This window comes from Caloenas nicobarica, chromosome Z (genome assembly GCF_036013445.1).
Source record: "Caloenas nicobarica isolate bCalNic1 chromosome Z, bCalNic1.hap1, whole genome shotgun sequence".
Taxonomy (NCBI): Eukaryota; Metazoa; Chordata; class Aves; order Columbiformes; family Columbidae; genus Caloenas; species Caloenas nicobarica.
The window spans coordinates 10558398-10578415 of record NC_088284.1 but is presented as its reverse complement, the minus strand read 5'-3'; the positions used below and the strand labels follow the sequence as shown (position 1 = coordinate 10578415).

The 20018-nt window shown below is 54.4% G+C and overlaps 2 protein-coding genes across 5 annotated transcripts in view; one reads left to right on the top strand and one right to left on the bottom strand.

Moving 5' to 3' along the window:
- The first annotated feature begins 797 nt into the window (after positions 1-797).
- On the top strand, positions 798-11221 carry LOC136002029 (uncharacterized). Of its 2 annotated transcripts, none has more exons than XM_065656847.1 (11): positions 798-920; positions 2931-3173; positions 6227-6517; positions 6905-7002; positions 8358-8550; positions 8772-8883; positions 9022-9268; positions 9544-9583; positions 9869-9974; positions 10067-10113; positions 10822-11221. In XM_065656847.1, exons 1-10 carry the CDS (start codon positions 809-811, stop codon positions 10107-10109), a joined length of 1485 nt encoding a protein of 494 aa, XP_065512919.1. In that variant the 5' UTR covers positions 798-808; the 3' UTR covers positions 10110-10113; positions 10822-11221. The 2 variants fall into 2 exon arrangements, with proteins under 2 accessions (XP_065512919.1, XP_065512918.1); XM_065656846.1 differs by having other exon boundaries at positions 10743-11221.
- Positions 11222-11638: 417 nt separating this feature from the next.
- Positions 11639-20018, bottom strand: part of LOC136002469 (receptor-type tyrosine-protein phosphatase kappa-like) — a 28946-nt gene continuing 20566 nt past the window's right edge. For 2 of the 3 annotated variants that reach the window (XM_065657531.1, XM_065657533.1), the window contains 13 exons: positions 19901-19937; positions 19099-19196; positions 18798-18914; positions 17553-17710; positions 17339-17474; positions 16447-16596; positions 16171-16270; positions 15661-15740; positions 15052-15186; positions 14333-14458; positions 13587-13744; positions 13165-13300; positions 11639-12548 (listed from right to left, as the gene is read on the bottom strand). In XM_065657531.1, coding sequence (XP_065513603.1) covers positions 12474-12548; positions 13165-13300; positions 13587-13744; positions 14333-14458; positions 15052-15186; positions 15661-15740; positions 16171-16270; positions 16447-16596; positions 17339-17474; positions 17553-17710; positions 18798-18914; positions 19099-19196; positions 19901-19937 — 1506 coding nt within the window. In that variant the 3' untranslated portion in view covers positions 11639-12473. The remainder of the gene's footprint in view (positions 12549-13164; positions 13301-13586; positions 13745-14332; positions 14459-15051; positions 15187-15660; positions 15741-16170; positions 16271-16446; positions 16597-17338; positions 17475-17552; positions 17711-18797; positions 18915-19098; positions 19197-19900; positions 19938-20018) is intronic. The other variant, XM_065657532.1, reaches the window with a different exon arrangement.

The window sequence follows — 20018 nt, the reverse complement described above, 5'->3', positions numbered from 1 at the left end:
TCATTTTGCGCCTTGAGATCAAGGTGAACGAACCATCACGAGTCCATCACCGAATGGACCGTGACAACATGCCAGGTGGCCTGTGGGAGGTCCTGGAGGAAGAGAAAAGCAGAAGCTGCTGAAGACCAAGGGGGCTGGTTTAGTAGCTCTGAGGGTTTCCTCAGGCAGTCAGCTGGCACTGAAGAGCAGGATGTTCTGCACACTTGGGGACAGAGTGTTGCCAGGCTGAGGGGGAGGAGGAGGGGGTAGCCATGAGTGGAGGAGCAGGGAAGGATGAGAGAGGATGTGGGTTGAGTGTGTCTTTCAGAAGGGCCAAGGACTGTTTCAGGCCTTGAGGTACTCCTTGGTATTCACATCCTTATCTCCTATCTTATCAGCTCTTTATATGCTTTCTCAGAGGTCCTCCATCTCCTGTGATCATGGAGGGGAAGTGCAGTGACTCACGGTGACTCTAAAACCCATGCAGTGGTCTTGGGAAGCACATGGACATTGCCCCAGAAAGAGGAGCAGTGCTTATTGAATGCACTCTGGTAACTAGAAGGGTTTTGGGGGGAAACTCTGGGATCTTGGTGACAGGGTTCTTTAGTACCAGAGACTGGATGCCGCTGGGGAAAAAATGCAGTAAAAGGCAGCAGCACTGATGGGAGGTTCCCTGCCCAAAGAGGAAGCCTCCTGTATGTCAAGAGATTTCCCCATGCTTCTGCTTCCTTCCTGTGGTTGCAAGTCTTGCAGTCATTTACAAATGCCTGAGCTCAGATGCAGCAAGTGGGGCTGAGATTTCAGTTCTGCCTGGGGTTTTCATGCTGGCATGGCCCTGCAGTTGTTGGCTCTGAGGTTTCTCCCAGTGCTTGTATCTTTGCTGGCAGCACAGGGCCAGGAAGCACCTGATCCCAAGGTCCAAGGATTACCCCCGGAAACAGGTAAGAAGTGTTTCCTCTTCTTCCCCGGAGAGATTCTGCTGCTCCTCCTTGTGCAAGTTTGATACCCGTCTTTACTATCTGCAGTCCTGGGCTGAAACCTTGGCAGACACCTAAGGGCTGTGCCAGCTGGGGTGCCTGCTGTGTCTGGGAGACCTCAGGGACAGGAGATACAGTGTGGTGTGGGCGCAGCAGGTGTGCTGTGGAAGGACAGGATTGAGTGGATGGTCAGGGCTGGGCCATGCCCTGCACTGAGCCAGTTTGCCAATGGTACCATGGAGGCTGCAGGTCTCGTGAATCAAGTGTCATGAATTTATGCATCATGAATCAGTGTCTTCAGGGGCAGGGCTACCACTTTCTGTATACGTCCTATCCCCAGGTGTGCTCGAGGGACATTGCACAGTCTGAAAGCAGAGCAAAAAGGGAATTTGCTGTGGCTTTGCCAGCTGGAGAGGCCTGTGTGTGTGTGGGGTGCACTGAGTGTCGCTGTGTGAGATGGGTCACAGCTGTGTGTCTGTGGGACAGAGCTGCTGGCCGCAGTGCTCAGCTGAGCATCTCTCACCTTCTGCAATCAGGGTTGTTGGGGATCAAAGCCTGACCGCAAGTGGCTTGTTCACTGTCATGTCTGTACTTCTTCATGGCTGTTTAGAAGATGGTCTGAACTTTGTGAGATTAATTTCTACCCCTTTGGGAGAAGGAAAATTGTATTTTAAGCACTTTGAGGCCTCCCAGAGACCCTTGCAAAGGCTGGAACAGGGAAGTGCTCCTTCCCAGGTGCCAGCATGCTTGCCTGTAGGAATCATTGCCACAAAGCCTCACCCTGCAGCACTCAGCAAAATGTTGGGACAGTCTGTGCCAGCTCAGCCCAGGGGATGACAAATGTGGTGAGGATGAGATCTGGAGAAGGGAGCAGGGCTTGTGTCAGGAAAATGGGGCAGGGTCTGTGGTAAAGCAGGGAATGCGAATGGAGAAAGCATTACTCATCCCCATGTCCCACTGCATGGTGGCGTGGAGTGAGAGGACAGTAGCCAAGGGACTGGCTGAGCCAGAACAAGGACCTCACAAGTGTAACAGGGCCATCTCTGATCCCTCTGGGAGGGATGAGACATGGCTGGAGAGACACACAACCCAGCAGGGCTCATGGTGCCACAGCCCTTCAAGGGCAGCCTGAGCTGGGGTGGGTGACATGCCTGAACGAGTGGCTGTGTTGTCCCAAAACCAGGGTTCTTTACCTGGTGTGTATACAAATGAGCCAAATTTAGCACACAGAGATGAGATACTGTTTTATTACAGAGTTGCACAAGTCTGGATGCTGGAATAAAGTGAGCATGCCAGCAAGAAAAGTAACATCCATTATATACAAAATCTTATCACTATGTTCACACCCTAAAGAGCCAATTGGTTACACATTCACATATTGCATTACATAACCATTTTAGTATATAATACGTGATGTTCAGCTAAAGAACACTTTATCCAACAGTCTCGAGATGTGTGTTAAAGTAAGACTCAACTAATAATGTGGGCTTCAAAAGATGTAAAACTGCAAGGTCAGTAGTGTCTGTAGTTCATGACTGGGTATTCTGCAAGTCACTTTTATCTTTGCTATATGAGCAGACCGACCCAAACCTGAAAGAATTTATATATCTTCAGGTTAACAATTGCAGAGAGGATTCATTCTTTTAAGTGATGACAACAGCTGGAGAGACGTTCGTACTGCAGGGGTGATTGTCTTGGGAAGCTCCCTGCTGTGGAGGAGGGAATAGAGTGTCCCTGGATACGAGGGTGGATAGGAAAGGTTTATGGATGAGTGATCATTCACATTTTGGTTACACAAGGAGAGCCCTCTCCCAACAAGCCTTGCATACACGTCACATCCTGGCAGATGGACATGTCACCTTCCCTCTCCCTTCAGGGGCTCGATAGATTGCTGGGGATATCTTTCCGACCACCTCCCTCTGTCCTGTCTTGTCACCTCCCACTGCAACTAACACCCATTTTCACCTCTGCCAGAAACATGCCAAAGGCCCCAGTGGAGCTCAAGACTCCAGCTGTCACCAGACCAGGAGAATTACAAGAAGAACGAAGAAGTGATGCTGAGCTGCCCTTTTGGTTTCCAGCCAACCTTCACCCGTATCAAATGTGCAAGGGAAGTCCAGTCCATCAGTCATGGGAAACCTCTATACAGAGAAGTTTGGCTTGGAATGAACATCAGAGGTGCCGGGATCCGCATTCGGTCCAGTGTGGAGTGCCTTGGTAAGAAGAGCATCAGGATCTCTCCCGGCTGCCCCGCTCTGCCCTTCCTGAGCAGGGGAGGGCAGGCTGTGTGTGCACATGAAGTTTGGGGCTTTTTGCCTGCCTGGGGAAATGGTATGTGCTGCTGAAGGCCATGTTGAGGCAGCCCCTGAGCATGACCTGAGTCCAGCCAGTGGTTCACCAGTATGTAGGAGGTTCTTGCTGGAGGTGTGGGTGATAAGGGCCTCCCTGAGGGCTTCTGGCAAGAGCATGTACACAAAGGAGAGAAGTGTGGGAGAGCTATGTATGAGGGAGTTTGTGGTCTGCCTGGCATTGTGGATGGGGCAGGGGGATCACAGAATCATTTCAGTTGGAAGAGACCATCCAGATCATCAAGTCCAACCATAATCTTATCTCTAGGACTAAACCACGGCCCTAAGAAACTTGTCTATGCACCTTTTAAACACCTTCAGGGATGGTGACTCCACCACTTCCCTGGGCGGCCTGTTCCAATGCCTGACAACCCTTTCCACGAATAATTTTTTTCCTAATATCAAATCTAAACCTCCCCTGGCACAACTTGAGGCCATTTCCTTTTGTCTTATCACTTGCTACTTGGGAGAAGAGACCAACCCCCTGCATGCTACAACCTCCTTTCAGGTAGTTGTAGATACTAATAAGGTCTCCCCTCAGCCTCCTTTTCTCCAGGCTGATCAGCCCCAGTTCGCTCAGCCGCATCTCATCAGACTTGTGCTCCAGGCCCTCAACAGCTTCGTTGCCCTTCTCTGAACTCTCTCCAGCACCTCGATGTCTTTCTTACAATGAGGGTCCCAACACTGAACACAGAATTCGAGGTGCAGCCTCACCAGTGCCGAGTACAGGGGGACGATCACTTCCCTAGTCCTGCTGGCCATACTATTACTGATACAAGCCAGGATGCTGTTGGCCTTTTCAGCCACCTGGGCACACGCTGGCTTATATTCCACTGACCATCAATCAATGCCCCCATATCCTTTTCTGCCAGGCAGCTTTCCAGCCACTCTTCCCCGAGCCTGTAGCGCTGCCTGGGGTTGTTGTGACCAAAGTGGAGGACCTGGCACTCAGCCTTGTTGAACCTCATACAATTGGCCTCAGCCCAATGATCCAGCAAGTCTAGATCCCTCTGTAGAGCCTTCCTACCCTCCAGCAGATCAACAGTCCCACTCCATCTGGTGTCATCTACAAATTTACTGAGGATGCACTCGATCCCCTCATCCAGATCATTGATAAAGAGATCAAACAGAACTGGCCCCAATACTAAGCCCTGGGGAACACCACTTGTGACTGGCCACCAACTGGATTTGACTCCGTTCACCACAACTCCTTGGGCCCAGCTCTCCAGCCAGTTCTTTATCCATTGAAGAGTCCACCCACCCTGGCCATGACCTGCCAGCTTCTCCAGCAGAATGCTGTGGGATACAGTGTCAAAGGCTTTACTAAAGTACATAAGTACTGAAGTACATAAAATCCACAGCCTTTCCCTTACCTACTAAGCAGGTCACCTTGTTGTAGAAGGAGATCAGGTGGGTCAAGCAGGACCTGCCTTTCATAAACCCATGTCGACTGGGCCAGATCACATGGTTGTCTTGTATGCGCTGTATGATGTCACTCAGGATGATCTGCTCCATGACCTTCCCTGGTGCTGAGGTCAGACTGACAGGCCTGTAATTCCCCAGATCTTCCTTCTGGCCCTTCTTGTAGATGGGCGTCATATTTGCCAACTTCCAGTCAACTGGAACCTCCCCATTTCACCAGGATTGCTGATAGAAAATAGAAAGTGGCATGGTGAGCAGCTCCACCAGCTCCCTCAGCACCCTTAGATGTATCCCACCTAGCCTCATAGACCTGTACATGTCTAAGTGGTGTAGCAGGTCACAAAGCATTTCACTTTGGATTATTTGGGCTTCATTCTGCTCCCCATCCCTGTCTTCTGGTTCAGAGGGCTGGGTACCTGCAGCACAACTGATCTTAAGGACCAGAGGGCTCTGCTGTCTGTGTCCTCTCAGACTGTGCAACTGTGAATACCACAGCTTGCTCCCTGTAGGCAGGTCCCCTCCACGCTCTGTGTCATGGTGGGCATAGGCTTGGCACCGTCTTCTGACAGCTTGGGGTACTGAGGTCACATCCAAGAGAGCACAGGGCAATAGCGGGCTGATCTGGGAACCTGATGAGAGGTCCCTGAAGTTTTGAAAACAGTAGTCGTCTGCTGCTTCCCAGCTCACTGAGAGCCCTGAGACCTGGGCCACAGCAAGAGGAGTCAGGGCTGGTTCCCTGCAGGCAGCTGTGAGCCTGGGTGGTGTGGGGAGGTCTGTGCGAGGGGAAGGGGATGCTTTTCGTTTGACCTCCCCCCGAGGACAGTTCCATTCATGGCCCAAGCTTTCAGGGTGTCCTGCCTGGTCCTGTTAAGTTCTTTGCTGACTTTGTGTGGCAGGTTCCTAAGGCACAAAATAGCCCTGGCCTCTTAGATGATGCCACAATGTACCATGGTCAAACGTTGATCCATCAGTCACTGTGTAGGCTCTGTGCATAGTATGAGTCCCTTCATGGGTCCCCCAAGCTCTTACTCCTCCTGGCCTTTCCTGGGAGTCCTGGGGGAAGCAACATGGGGCCATTTTTCCCCTCAACCCCTTCCTGGAGATGTGGTGTAGGATGGCTACTCTGTACTGGTGTCCTAGAGCTTCATCTCTCACTATACTGCCAGGAAAAATGAACCTTTCTCCTGGGATCTACGCACAGAAGGAAAGTGCCAGGTCTTTCTAGGAGCTACATCTGTTGGACTGTAGAGTTGCTGGGACGAACAGACAGTTTTGACTCAATGGGGAAAATTGCCTTGAGCAACAGTAGTCCAAATAGTCCACATTCATTCCTGTTCAAACTCCTACTGTTCCCCTACCAGAGAGCTGGAATGACCAGTTTCAGCCTCTTGCTTTCCCACCCTCCTGCTGGGGTGAAGAGAAGGACTGTCTGACGGCAGCACACATGCAAGACTGGGAGGGGAAGGAAAGACTGACCATCTTGCAATGTTTCCTTTGTAGAGGTCCTCCAGGTTGTCCCTGGGACACTGGAGTTTTCCAGCACCAGCATCAAACTGAACTGGACCTGCAGTCTCCCTGACGTGTGCCAGCGCATGCAGGCCCAGTGCCGTTTGGCAGGACCTTCTTCCCCTCCCTGTGAGGCTGAAGAGGTGAAGGGAGAGGAGACACTACAGGGCCAGGAGGGAACATTCACCTGTTCCACTCTGCAGCCCTTCACCGACTACAGTGTGACCATCTCCCTGCCACCCAGCACAATCCTGTTCACATGGTTGGTCAGAACAAAGGAAACAGGTATGTGCACGTGAGTATATGAGGGACAGCCCTGGCTGGTGTCACAGGTAGGGTAGATGGATAAACATCCCCTTTGCCCAACAGCTCAGCCTGATCAGCTGCTCCCAGCAGTGATGATCCTTGATTGGGGGCTGCTTGGAGCCTGTGGGGCTTTGGGGAAGGGGATGTGCAAGGCTTCGGAGCAGAGCACATTCTCTCCTCATCCTCCCCCTTCTCACCACACTGTTGCTGCTCCTGCTGTGGCTCACACGCCCTTTGTGGGGGACAAACCCTACTTGGGGGTCCATTTGCAGTGTGTCCCCTGTACTCAGAGCTGCCTGCACCCTGCTCTGGGATCAGACCCTTCTCGCTGGCCCCATGCGTGATCTCATCCTGCTCTGCTTCCAGTGCCAGACAAACTGGAGAAGCTGTGGCTGGATCCCAGCACAGGGTCCCTCAGATGGAAGCCGCTGCCATCCTGCAAAGGGGAGATCATTGGATACCAGGTACCAGGGGAACATGGATTCTCTGCAGTCCCCCTTACCTTGCCAGGCACCTCCCTGCCTGGAACTCTGTGCAGGTGAGCGAGGAGCATGGGGAAGGGAAATCCATGATGAGCTGCAGTTCCCAGCCAGTCTGGCTGAATATCTGGCTGTGGTGAGCATGAGCATTTTCTCTCTCACCCTCAACATCTCCAGTGCTGTGTAGTTGCATGGGGAGGTGGTGGGTGTTTCCTCCCATCTGGTCTTCCTTCTCGGAGCTGGGCAGACTTTGCAGCTCGGTGTGCAGCACTTAGTGATATGTGTGCTGGGGTGGCCTCCCAGGGTTTCCTGTGCCTCTTGGTTTTTTTTGTTTCTGGTTTCTGCCACACAGAACCCTGCAGTTTGAGTCGTCCTCTAAAAAATCCTCTTCTTCTGGGAGAGCTGCAGTGTTCCCTTGAGTTTTCCTCAGTGTGTGCCTTGAAGCACTTCTGTCTGTGGGTTTGTGGCTCTTCTCACAGTGCAGCCCTGCTTTCTAGCACTGAGGTGGGGTGAGACTCTTACCAGTGTGTCCTGTGATCTCTCTGAGGAAAGGCCTCTCTGTGGGGTGACAGGAACTCAGACATGTTGCTTCTTCCTACCCCTCTTAGACCTTTCCTGGAGAAACCACCAAGCAGAGGCCCTCATGGCATTTCTTGTGGGTGTGCTCTAGCTGGTTCTCTGCTCCCAGACACCTCTATTTGTGAAAAGAGTCCTTTTTCTGGTTTCAGTAAACTCATTTTTAATATGTTGTCAAGATTTGATTTCCATAAACACTATGACAGCTGCAAGGAGGGCCCAGGATCTCAGGGGAAATTCAGATAATGCATTGGAAATAGGGAGCCTCCATCTGTATCCCTTGTGGGAATTCTGTCTTTCCCTTTGCATGTAGACAAAGCCTTTGGAGTCCAGCCTTGCACAAGAGGAAAGAGAAGTTCAGGGCTCCTCTTGTGGAGGATGTCACCACAGCACCTGCAGTGTGGCAATACCATAACAGTGACTTGGCCTCGGACTCATTATACATATATACACCTATCCAAAGGAGCAATGTCCATCTTGCCCTCAGCTCTTCAGAGGAGTTTGATCCTTTACTCACAGAAGCAGCCACTCTAATGTCTTGAGTGTTGGCTCCTAATTCATCCTCTCCTCCTCTTGTCTGCTTTGAGGTCCACACATGGGGCCAAGGCTCATGCTAGTTCCTCTCCAGGAGCCTTCCACAGCTGGGGCAGCTGCAGAGAAGGGGAGGCTTGCAAGGGTGCTTTGCTCTCTCTGGATGTGCTGTGCGCAGGTTCCCAGAGGGCAGGTGGGAGCTGCTGCCCTCCAGCTCTGTCTCCTGTCCCCAGTTGAACATCACAACGAGGAGTGCGCAGGATGGCAGCCTCCTGGAGATGGAGCGGCTGTGGCTGAACAGCCCCGTCACTGAGTACCGGCTGCCTGAGCACAGCCCCGGCAGCAGATACGTGGTGACGATGCAGGGACTCACGGCTGCCGGAGCCGGGGCTGCGTCACTGTGGGAGCTTCAGACGGACAGCTCGGGTAAAGCTTGCTGTGTCCTGGTCCCTCCAGAGTGGCCATGACAGGTGTCCCGGCTGAGGCAGCTCTGCGTCCCCAGCCCTGTGGCCTCCTGGTTGTCCTGGAGGAGCCTGGGCACCCAGGAGCTGAGCTCTGCAGCCTGCACTGCCTGGGGTGTCCCTGTTCCCTGCACGGCCCCTGCCGTGCTGCTCGCTGATGCTCAACCCCCAGGTCTTCCCCTCTAGACACCCCACACCCTCTTGACATCAGCTGCCGCAGTGTCCATGACATCTCCCCATCCCAAGGGACAGCAGTGCTTCCTCTCCACCCCATCACCCGTCCCTCTGAGGCAGCAAGGTGAGTGCAGCCCCCAGCACCTCTGCTCTCCACAACCCCGAGATGGGTTTCCCCACCAGCAACACTTGCCCACAGCCACCTCCACCCCTCTTTCCCTGTCCCCGTCTCTCCCAGCCCTCTCACCGCCCTGCCTTGCAGGGAGCACCAGCTCATCGTGGCTGTGATGGACAATGACACGTCAGTGGAAAGTGCCTGCTCGGGGGAGCCGCAACCCTTCAACGCCAGCCAGCAGCCTGGTGCCTATGTGGCCGCCATGCTCAACCTCACAGCCCCCACAGAATTTGTGTTGGGCAATGGGATCCATGGGCAGGGTTACCACAATGCTGCCCTGCGCCTGGGCTGGGACTACTTGGCCCTTCTCCGCCTCGTCCGCCGCTCACAGCAGGTACCATCCACCCATCTCAGGGGCTCTGACGATGCTGCCAGCTGGGGCCGGGCCCCTCGGCAGGGTCAGGGCTGTCTGCCGACGGCAAGTGGCAGTACTGCACAGGCTCTTCTCTGGGTGCCTGTGCTGAGAGTCCAGGCACCTTGGCAGGACAGTGTCCCCGTGGTCCTCGGCCACAGCTGGGGCATTGGGTGGCCATGGGTGGGAGGCCTGTGCCCCCAGGGCAGGCTGTGGGGCAGGAGTGGCCTGAGCTCTCCCTCCCTCTCCTCCAACAGGCAGAGAAGTTCTCCTGCATCTGCTACAGCTTCTCTGTTGGTAAGTGAACTCCTTGCTCCCTGTGCCTGAGGGTCTCTCCTGCACGTTGCCTTTTCCCAGCCTGGCTGCTTCTCGTGGAGAGGAGCTGGCTGAATGCAGGAGCTGTGGGGTCTCATGAGGGACAGGGGAAAACTTTTGTTTTCCATCCATGGGGGTGACCTTCCGTCTCAGAAGAAACCTAAGCCAAGACACACATCCACACACTTCCATATACCCTTTGCCATCTTTTGGGCCACTGTCAGAATGCAGCCCAGGCTGTGGCACCCACCCCTGGTTGTATGTTAGTTGCAGGGCAGCATCCAGGCCCGTGGCATGGGACTGTGATTGGGGTGGTTGTGCTGTTGGCACTCCTCCTCATTTCTGCAGGGATCCTGTGGTTCGTGCTTACCAGGTGAGTAGGAAGCGGACGGTTTCAGCAGGGCCCCGGGCAACTCCAGTCTCTTACTCAGGAGTCCCCTTTGACTGTGATTCTTCACTTTCCAGGAAAAGGAAGTCTTTGCCCAGCAAAGCTAAGGAGGATCATTAAAAAGGTAGGAAAATGCAATTCCCTGGACAACCGTCACAGAAAGGGCTATATGGCTGGGTGGCAACTGGGAGGAGAGTGGAGATCTCACAGGAGAGCCTGACGTTCAGGAGAAACATCATCTCAACCTATTCAATGACACATCTCTCCATTTGCCCCAGCCCTGTGTTGCCAGGGACAGTAGGGATGGTTCTGCCCACTAAGCCCCATGCAGCAGCAAAATGTGGCTCCAGACAGTGCTCCCAGCCTGGAGCAGGGGCAGGGGCCAGCAAAGGCAGTCATCCCGAAGGGTGGCTCATGGCTCAGACCTTTGAGGGACCAATGGCCATGTCATCCCCTCCAGAGGAGAGATCTGCCAGGAGGGGTCTCAGGAGGGTCAGGCTCAGGAACTGTTGCTTGCGCCTGGACCCAGGTGGGCACTTCCAGGGACCTGCATTTGGGCACAGCTGGGATGAAGAGGTTGGGCTGTGGCAGGCACTGCCCTGTGCTCCATCCTGTCTCAGACACTTGTGTGTGCAGGCAGCTGTGATGGCATGAGCTCCGCACAAAGCCGAGGGCATGCAGCAGTCCCTGCCCTGGGTGCAGGGCACATAAAGGTGGCCAGGCTGGAAATCAGTCACTCCATCCCCTGCCCAGGACTACAGGAAACATTCAGAGTGGTGAGAGGTGGAGAAGGTGAGGAGAATGACCCCAGCTCCGTACTGATGTCTGCCAGGTCCCCTGGCTCTCCTGTGACTGTGACCAGCACTGGGGGTCTCATCCAGTTCAGCAGAGCAAGAGGAAAACAGGAGGCCAAGGAGGGTTGTGAGCTTTTCTTTCCTCAACCCCTTCACCTCCCAGCTTTCACTTACCTCTGTTGTAAGGCCTTTGAGCACAACTTTCCGTACTGCCTGCTTTTTAGACTTTGCTTTCATTTTTGCTTTCCTGGAATCAGGGACTGTACACCAGATTTCCCAGTCCCTGATTCAGCTGGACTCAGGCTGAGGCATGCCCATGCTCCTGTCATGTCCTGGGTTCCCAACCCCTCTCTGCTGATACTCAGCCAGATCCAGGGCTCTGCTGGAGCTTGGCCCAACCTGGCTGCCTTCATGACTCTGCCTGCTCTGTGTGGACAACAAATAAAGGCTTGTGGTTTGGAGGGGGCTGCCTGTCCCACCAGTCCTGCCTTGTCTCCTCATTGCCACTCTGGGGTCACATCCTCCTGCACGGAGCTAACTGCACCCTGTTGAGAGGAGGCCACGAGCAGGGCTGCTGTGACCTCATGTTCCTGAGTGCTGCCGGACAGCCTTACTGACCCCCAGGGACATTCTGGGCAGCCCTCATGTGCATTTGGATGAGATGTGTGATGGGAATCAGTGGAGGCTGATGTTCCTCAATGCACATCTTGGACAGGAGTGTGTTCTTTGCTCATGCTGTGGCTAGAGCTGAGGGACCTGCGTGGTCTCAGCTCTTTTGCAGGCCTGATGTCAGGTCAAACCTGGAAGAAAAGTGAAAATCAGAGGTCACCACCACCATGGCCAGAAAAGAGCCTTTATTAGTGAGCCACAGAACAATGCCATGGGGTCGGTTCTGTCTGTGAAGCCTCTTGCCCTTGAACAGCAAAGGCAGAACCAGTCTCCGTGGTGCAGCAGCCCCTTTCTGGGCAGTAGCCTACCAGAACAACATCCAGAGTGTCTGAATTGAGTTGCTACAAGCAGGGATTGCCATGGTGAAGCCAGACAGGCTAGAGAGGAAGCCTCTCTGGATCTGGTAGGGCTGTAGCACCTGGATCAGCATCAGGCAGATGAAAATCCAGGAAGGAATTGTGTGGGCTGGGAAGAACCAGGCTAGTATTGCAGGGCTGTGGATTGTCCCGCCTTTGGATCCTGTTGGCCTTGGGCTTCATGCTTCTCCCAAAGTAGGACAGATAGCCTGTGCCTCTGAGATCCATGGATCTTACAGCAGTTTGATGCTTCCCTGGAAAAACACAGTTTGGGTGTTGGTGGAGCTACCCCACTTTCCCTGGAACTGCCTGAGGCGACAAGGGAGCCTGGATGGGACACATGGTTCTCTTTGTCCCTGGCACAGACAGGTCAAGTGCTGGTGCCTCTGCTCTGATCTGTGTGCTTGGGCTGTGATTCCAGGTAAGTTCTTGTGCAAACTCTGGGAAAGGGTCATATCCCCACTTCAAAACCTGACCACAATTTGGAGACATTCTAGCCTGTGCTCTCCAGCTGCAGAAGACCATTGGGATGTTTTTTTTTTCAGGAGAGGAAAGTATCTTGGGGCCGCACACACCCCTCTCATCTCCTCTGGTTTCCACTGTTACTGATGGAGCGCTGTCAAGAGAGTCAAAGTCCTGGCCAGAGATGGGCTGTGGTCACACCTCTACTTGAAATTCCCATATGTTTCAAATGAATTCAAGTAGCTGAGGGCAAGTTCGTAGCAGAGCCCATACTGCTCCTGTGGAGAGAAGGATGTATGTGAGAACCTGGTACACCAACACCTGTAGCAGAAGGCCAGCCTTGGCTGCCAACAGCTTCCTGAGCAAGCCAGGCGCAGGTGCAGCCCACTCTTCTCCTCTCCATCGGAGACCACCTTCCTCCACTGAGGAAGCACAGGCATGTGGTCTAGTAGCTGAGAGCTGGGCTACCCCAATTCTGGAGCCAGCAGGTCTTGGGAGGAGAGCCAGCATCCATGACATGCAGCATCTGCTGCTCACTCCCATCCAGGGTGCTCATCCTATGATGGCCTTTAGCACCCAGACAGGGTGGTAAGGTGGATGCAGGACATGCACCTGAGCAGCCACCAGTACAGCCCTGCACTGAGCAGGCCAGATGGACCAGAGAGGAGCAACTCAGCCCACAGAATGCTTTTGTGCCCATCCAGTTCTGCAGAACCTGCCCCTGAGTCAGTGGGTTTATCCCAGTAGCAGAAAGCAGGATTTTCAGAGGTCTAATCTGCTCCTGCTGCCCCCAGGATGATCTGAGCTAGGTGCTAGGGCAGCTGCTGGGACAGTCCAGGCTACGGCTCTTGCTCTGGTGTTGTCACCTTGGCTGGGTTTGAAGTCAGCACCTACCACGTCTTTAATCAGCTGTCTCCGCCACCTCTTCAGCATCCTCACAGCCTGCGATACATCCACCAGCCCCTCACTTTGGATCTGTTCACACAGGAAACCAGCAGCACAGAAGATTCCACTCCGGCTGGCACCGTCCCTGCAGAAGAGAGCAAGGTGAGAGTCACTTGCCCTCATGTCACCTGGCAGTGCTGAGCCTCAGAGATGTCCCACTAGCCATACAGTCTCTCAGGATGGTCATGTCCCCAGATCCTGCACACAGCCAGCCTCCACAGGAAGTCTTCCTCCCTCAACACAGCTGATTTCATGTCCATATGTCCACCCTTCACCTGGGCTGAGGATGTTGTTGTGACCCAAGTTCACTGATGCAACCTGGGCTGACCCAACTCTGTGCCAAGGCTGCTCCTCTGAGAGACATCACTCACCAGCAGGTGACCAGGATATGTCCATCTTGGCTCTGCCGATGGTGTGTCTCCACCTTCCCTAGCAGGCTGATGATGGTGGCAGGGTGTGGGGGAAGACGCTGCTGCATGGGCCAGTCCTTCAGTTGCCAGAACCGGACTTCTAGTGCAGATTTCTTGGGCTAGCAGGGAAGAAAGACAGTGGGTTGGGCAGAGAAGAAAACCCTTGGCTTCATGGAGGAAAGGGAGTGACAGCGTGTGTCAGTCCTGGCTCAGCCATGCACACTGGATCAAGGCAACAGCTCCACAGTGGGATGTCCCAATCCCAGCCTCTGACCTCCATTGAGAAGGCAGACAGGGCACAAGATAAGGGCTGGCCACCAGATGCAGCTCAAACTGATGCTGGTCCAGTGCCCAGCTACCTGTGACAACTCTCCCCAACCACAAACCACCACCAAGATGCACAGACTCTATCAGCAGCTGTAGTCCTCCAAGTTAGGAAGTCACAGAAATGTACCTCTGCCTTGTGACCTTGTCTGCAGCCTCATCCTCTTGGGACTGACCTCTCTCCCAAGGTGAAAGGCCCTGCTCTGGCCAGTGCCCTTCCAGGACCCCATCAGATCCATCTAACTGTTGTGGCTTCTGCTACCCCTAGCTGTAATTTTGACCCCAAATCAAAGCCTGCTGACTCTGGAGCCCGACTGGTTCTCCCAGGTCTTGCAAAGGCTGCTCTCAAAGGACTTCTGCCATCTCTGTGCAGAAAAGCCTACCTGCTGCTTGTTGGTGAGGGCAACTGTCCAGGTTGTGAATCCATCTCCAGGCTCCTCTGAGATGAGGTGGACATGGAAACGGCCGTAAGCAGCTTCGTCCTGGGTGGGCCAGAACTCCACGTATGTCTGTGGGGGGAAGATATGTGTGCTATCACACACAGCCCTGACCTGCAAGCATGGCAGAGCTCAGTACCTCATGTGGGTGTGCTCACACCAGCCCCTCGCCCATAAGCTACAGTGTGCATGGGGGTGCTCTGCCTGCCATTTTCTGGGGACCAACCCGTAGCGCTGCAGCCAGAAAAATTACACTCCTGTAGAGAAGACACCTGGGCAGGGGTAACCAAAACCCCAGAGGTGCTACCTTGCCGTGAGACTGGGGACACCGCACCGATGTAGTGCCATAGAATCATAGAACAGTTTGAGTCGGAAGGGACCTTCAAAGGTCATCTAGTCCAAACCCCTGCAATGAGCAGGGACATCTGCAACCACATCAGATTGCTCAGACCCCCGTCCAGCCTGGCCTCGGATGTATCAAGGGATGGCGCATGGTGCAGGGGCTGTCCTCACAGCTCTCCCTGGGGGACCCCAGAAGATTTGCAGCGGGCTCCTGCAGCGAGCAGGCTCTTGTGAGAAGAGCTGCATGGGAACAAAAGCAGAAAACACACTGGCCGGGCTCACGGGGAGACAGGAGAGGGGAGAGCTGTGCGTGGGCTGCTGACCTGGTCCAGCTCCTGGAGCTGGTTCAGCACAACCACTGATGTGCAGGTGTAATCCCAGACCAGAGCCCAGAAATCCACCAGCGTGGTGGGGAAAGGCAGCTGGGTGATGATGAGTCTGTCCTCCTTGGTGTATGTCTGCAAAACACATCAGGGTGTTGGGGGAAGAGATCACACAATCCACCCCCTGACAGCCCCTCTAACAGCAGGAGCAGCTCTCTGCCTCCCTCCAGCCAGGGCTCTGCTGGTCCAGGGGCAGAGGAAAGCCCAAGGAGACTTAGGGCACCCCAGCCCTGCTCAGAGCAGGCTTGCACCCCGCTGGCCCCTCAGCTCCTCGCAGCCGGGCTCTGCTCCCCAGCAGGCAGAAGTCAGTGGCTGTGTAGCAGCGTGCTGAGCTGCCTGTGCAGGCAGGGCTTAGGATGATCACGGGGGCCATCTCCTGGCAGCAGGGCCACAGCCACTGGGAAATAGTCGCTATGAAGAAGCCCCAGGGCTGGGACACCTCAGACCAGGGCGGCATGGTCACCCCGGCCTCGAGCAGTGATGCTCGGGGCAGGGGGGTGGTTTGCTGCTCTCAGCAGCTCCCACCCCCATATGGGGCTGGAGCCTTACGCTGGCAAACACGGCGTTGATGTAACCTGGTGAACCGTCTGCATTCAGCGAGGACATGAGGATGGGCCGGCAGGAATCCGCTGCGGAGGCAAGGAGTGCGGGGAGAAATGATAAACCGTTGTCCCCCTGCACAGAGGCAAGAGGCTTGCCCTGCAAGCAGTGGGGTCAGCGTGGCTCCCTGTGACACGGGGTGGAGAGGCTTGGATGAACAGGCACTACCAGCCCCATGGCCATGAAAGCTCAGGGCTGCCTGGCATGACATGTCCAAGACCCCATGTACGGAGGCACAGAGGCACAGCAGGTCCACACTCCTCATTGCTCCCTAATGCCTCATCTGGGCTCCTCCACTGGCAAAAATTAGACCCCGGGACACGTTTATCCCAGCCGAGCTGGGACACATGCCAGTGTCACGGTGTCGGGGAGGGAAGCAGCAGGGCAGCATCATCCCCCCACGCTGCTCCCAGGCACTGGGTCGCAGAGCAAGGGGCTGCCCATCCCTGCCAGCAGTACCTGGCAGGATCCCTGGCTTGCGGTTCTTGGGCTGGTTGCTGGGTTTCTCTGCTTCTCTGCATGGCAGGAGCTGGAACAACTCAGAAAACTTCTGCAGGGCCTGTAGGAATGATTCAGCCAGGCAAGACCTGCCTGTCAGCTCCCCCCCTTCTTCAGCCACCCCAGAGAAATGCTTCCCCATCTCCATCCCACAGCTGGGGAGGGGAGCCGTAGCAGGGAGGCATCACAGACCGGTCCCCACAACACCAGAGGCAGTTCACCAGATCCTGGTGGTACCTTGAACTCCTTCTCAAGGACATTGTTGTGCCTTGAGGTCTCAGCTTCTCGAAGGCAGCGTACATGGCTGGTGAAGCTCTCCACTGGGACCCCGGTGTTGCCACAGAGCAAGCCTTCAAGCAGCACCTCGTACAGGAAGGTGTACTGCTCCTGCATGAGGATGTGGGTCAACTGCATAGTCTGGAGCAGCTCCGTGAGGAGCCCTGGGACTTCAGACCGCCAGGTCACTGGCATTGACCTGTGCCAGGAATGAGCCAGGTCCATCCCTCACCCTCCTGCTGTGGGGTCCCGAGGCCAGACACTCCTCAGTGCAAGCAGCCCTGCTCTGAGAAACAGCCAGCAACTGCAACAACCCACACAAGACCATATTCCTGTGGTTTAATGCCCGCTCTCAGACTAGGTCCCTGCTCTGGGGAAGGAAACCCAGAAAACCAGTGAACTAATTAGTCCTCCTACAAGCAGCTGGATGATCCTTCTCAACTTAGTTTCCTGCGTAGTGTCCCAGCACTGAGCAGACCATAGGGATGTAGTCCCTAGGCCAGGACACTGCTGCACAGAAGATGCCATGAGGGCAGACATCCTGAAAACCTGAATGACACGTGGACTCTTGTTTATGCTTCTTGCCTACAAGACAGCCCTTCTGTACCAGAATGACTGGTACATTTGAATGCCTCTGACACCTCAGAGGGTCTCAGGGGAACACAGATCATGACTGGGTTTGGACAAAACAGTGAAAATGAGATCCTGCAGTCTCCATCATCTGGCAGTTCCAGTCCCTGTGGCTAGACCATGTACAGCATGGCCAGCGTGGCTTTGCACACCACATCCCTGGGAAGGGTGGGAAGCAGATCTGCAGCCTGCCAGTGTGCAGGGAGCTGGTAACTCTCCTCACCTTGGTCTGCACCATGCTGACCCGCTGCTCCCGCAGCTTCTGCACGCAGTGAAACACATCCACCTTGCCCTCAGCCTTCCCCATCTTCAGGAGGAAGTCCAGGGAGATGAAGGTACCTGTGCGCCCAATCCCTGCGCTGAGGATGCAGAAAATTGGGGGTCAGTGCTACCACGGCCAGCCTTGCCCCAGCACCCAAGTGCTCTCAGCCCAGTACCTGCAGTGCACCAGCACAGGTCCAGTAGGAGCTTCCAAAGCCCTCTTGTTCACCACCTCCACTAAGCACAGGAGCTGGGCAGGGTTTCTGGGCACCCCGTGGTCTGGCCACAGCAGGTAGTGAAACTGCTCCACCACTCTTGGGTGAGCACAGCCTGCCTGCAAAGAGGGAGACATGGCTGGGAGCAGGGAGCAGGAGCCAGCTTGGAAACTTGTGTGAAGTAATTGCATGTCAGCAAGTAAGGAGCGGTGGAGAAAATCACTTAGGGAGGGAACCAGCACACAGTGTTCTCCCCAGAACCCCTACCACAATGGCTGCTCCACTATAGCTCATCAGGCAGCAAAGGCCAAATTCACCCAGTGCACAGCCACACAATTCACTTTGTTTTCTGCTTCCCCATGCTGTGTACAGTGAATTCAGAGGAGTAAATGCAACTTGTGCCCCAGAGGAAAAAAAAAAAGACAAAAATCACGGCATAGAGTGTTTCCATAGTCACTGAAAAGCCCTGGCTTGCCCAATGAAGGCATTTCCTAAGGCTGCTCCTGCACTGATGTGAATGTAGTGATGTTTGTTACCAGCCCATGATGTATTTTTCCCTAAATATCATATTCACTTGACCTGAACTAATGAACTATGTCCCACCATCAGGTGCTCTTGGGGCTTTACCTTTTAGCTAGACAAGGCCAAAACAAGAAGAGAATACACATAATTGCAGTTTCTTTATATTGTACCTGTTTTCCCCTCCTTGCAGCTCCTTCAGTTTCTGCTTATTATCTGAGTTACAACTTCAGCAGAAGTACCCATCTTGAGAAATATAATTAAGTTATATTAAAAGATAAAGTATCTCTTCAGCTTTAGGAACTGTGTGACCACGGAACTTCTATGTGGACCTTCTGCAGATTAATCCAGGACAAGCAGACACCTGTCCCATCATCCTGGATGCACTCCTTTAACTGCATTTAAAACCTTTGTGGTCACCTCATCCAAGCCCTCAAGGATGCATGAGCTGCCCATGTGCATCTTCAGTCCAGACCCAGCTGAAGTGACCACTGGAGCTTTTGCCTTTGCCTGGCACAGAAACCTGGGGCCGATGCCCTGGCACGGCATCCAGTGATAGCAACACCGACCTGATCGTGCTAGAGACCGGGCAGGGCTCCCCACATCGTCTCTTGGCCAACAGCTCCCACCAGCTGCTGAAACCCAAAAGCATCTCACATCCCCATCTCAGCTACATGCCAGGCTTACCTTCTGCAGGCAGAAGATGCGTGTGACAAGGCCCGTGGTGGTCCTGGTGTTGTTGAGTGTGACAGTGAGGTCCCCGTAGACCTGCTCCTGCTCTGGCCAGTACTGCTCACACTTGGTCTGTCAACAGCAGCAAGACTGCTAAGCACTAGCAAACTCATGAGAGGAGCGTTGCAAGCCAGCAGTGGTGTGGAGCTGCTGTCTGCCCTCATTGCCAGCTGCACTGGGAGCAAAGCAAAGCAGGCAAGGAAGCCTGGGCTCTGGGGAGGCCCAAGCTGAGCACAGGCTGAGATGCTTTCTCTACCTTGTTCTGCTCCACTAAGCCCGTCAGCATCACAATGACTGAGGTCTTCTCCTGCCAGACCATCTGCCAGAAATCCACCACCGTGCCAGGCAAGGGGCCTTGGAGAGGAAGAGGAGAGCCCTGTGCCAGTGTCCCAGCCATGAGGGTGCTCCAAGGCACAACTCAGATGTTCCCAGGCTATGAGAAGCCCTGGGTTCCCTCTGCCTGGGGACAGCAGCACCTGACCAGTGGTGATGGGCACCTTGGCTTCATCACCAATGTTAGAAATTGGGACATGGAAGAGGGAGGGCAATTGAGCGCAGGATACATGAGGGATTCACTGCTGCTTCAGGGGCTTCCCCACCCAGACCCTCAAGACAACCATGAGCTGCTCCTACATTTAGGGTTCTATTTCCTGAAGAGCATTTCTGCAGCTTTGCAAGGAGCTGGAAACCTCACCACATGCTGCACAGAGCAGACTAACCCATCCTGGCTTCACACCATCGGAAGGATCCTGTCTTTGAGTGCACTGAGTGCAGACGTGTCAGGTGTTTGCAGGTTTGTCCCTGTCACACCAGCCACCAAAAGGAACAAACCAGGCTTGTGTATGGAAGGACTATGTACTCAGCCAGGGACTAGCTCCAGCTGGTCACTGCCAAAGTGCCACTAAAGCCTTCCATGCCCTGCAGCAGCCATAACCACCATCTAAGACAGAGGCCCAGGAGATACAGCACCTTGGACCAAGCTATTAACAGGTCCCCCTCTCCAAAGTGCTCAGGGCAGTGACAAGCATGTCGTGAGCATGAGGGCTGGGAGCGCTCACCTTGAGCTGCAATGAAGAAGCGTGGACTCCGGTAGCTCTGTGGGGAAGAAGTTCAAACATCTCCGGTCACATGGGTTAAATGTTTAACAGGGAACAAAATAAAAGACCCATCCCTACA

Excerpts from the sequence above, each read along its gene's own strand:
- LOC136002029 (XM_065656847.1), top strand. The coding sequence starts at position 809 with ATGGCCCTGCAGTTGTTGGCTCTGAGGTTTCTCCCAGTGCTTGTATCT. Across the intron at positions 921-2,930 it reads AGGATTACCCCCGGAAACAG|AAACATGCCAAAGGCCCCAG; the intron begins GTAAGAAGTGTT and ends CACCTCTGCCAG. Across the intron at positions 3,174-6,226 it reads GTCCAGTGTGGAGTGCCTTG|AGGTCCTCCAGGTTGTCCCT; the intron begins GTAAGAAGAGCA and ends TTTCCTTTGTAG.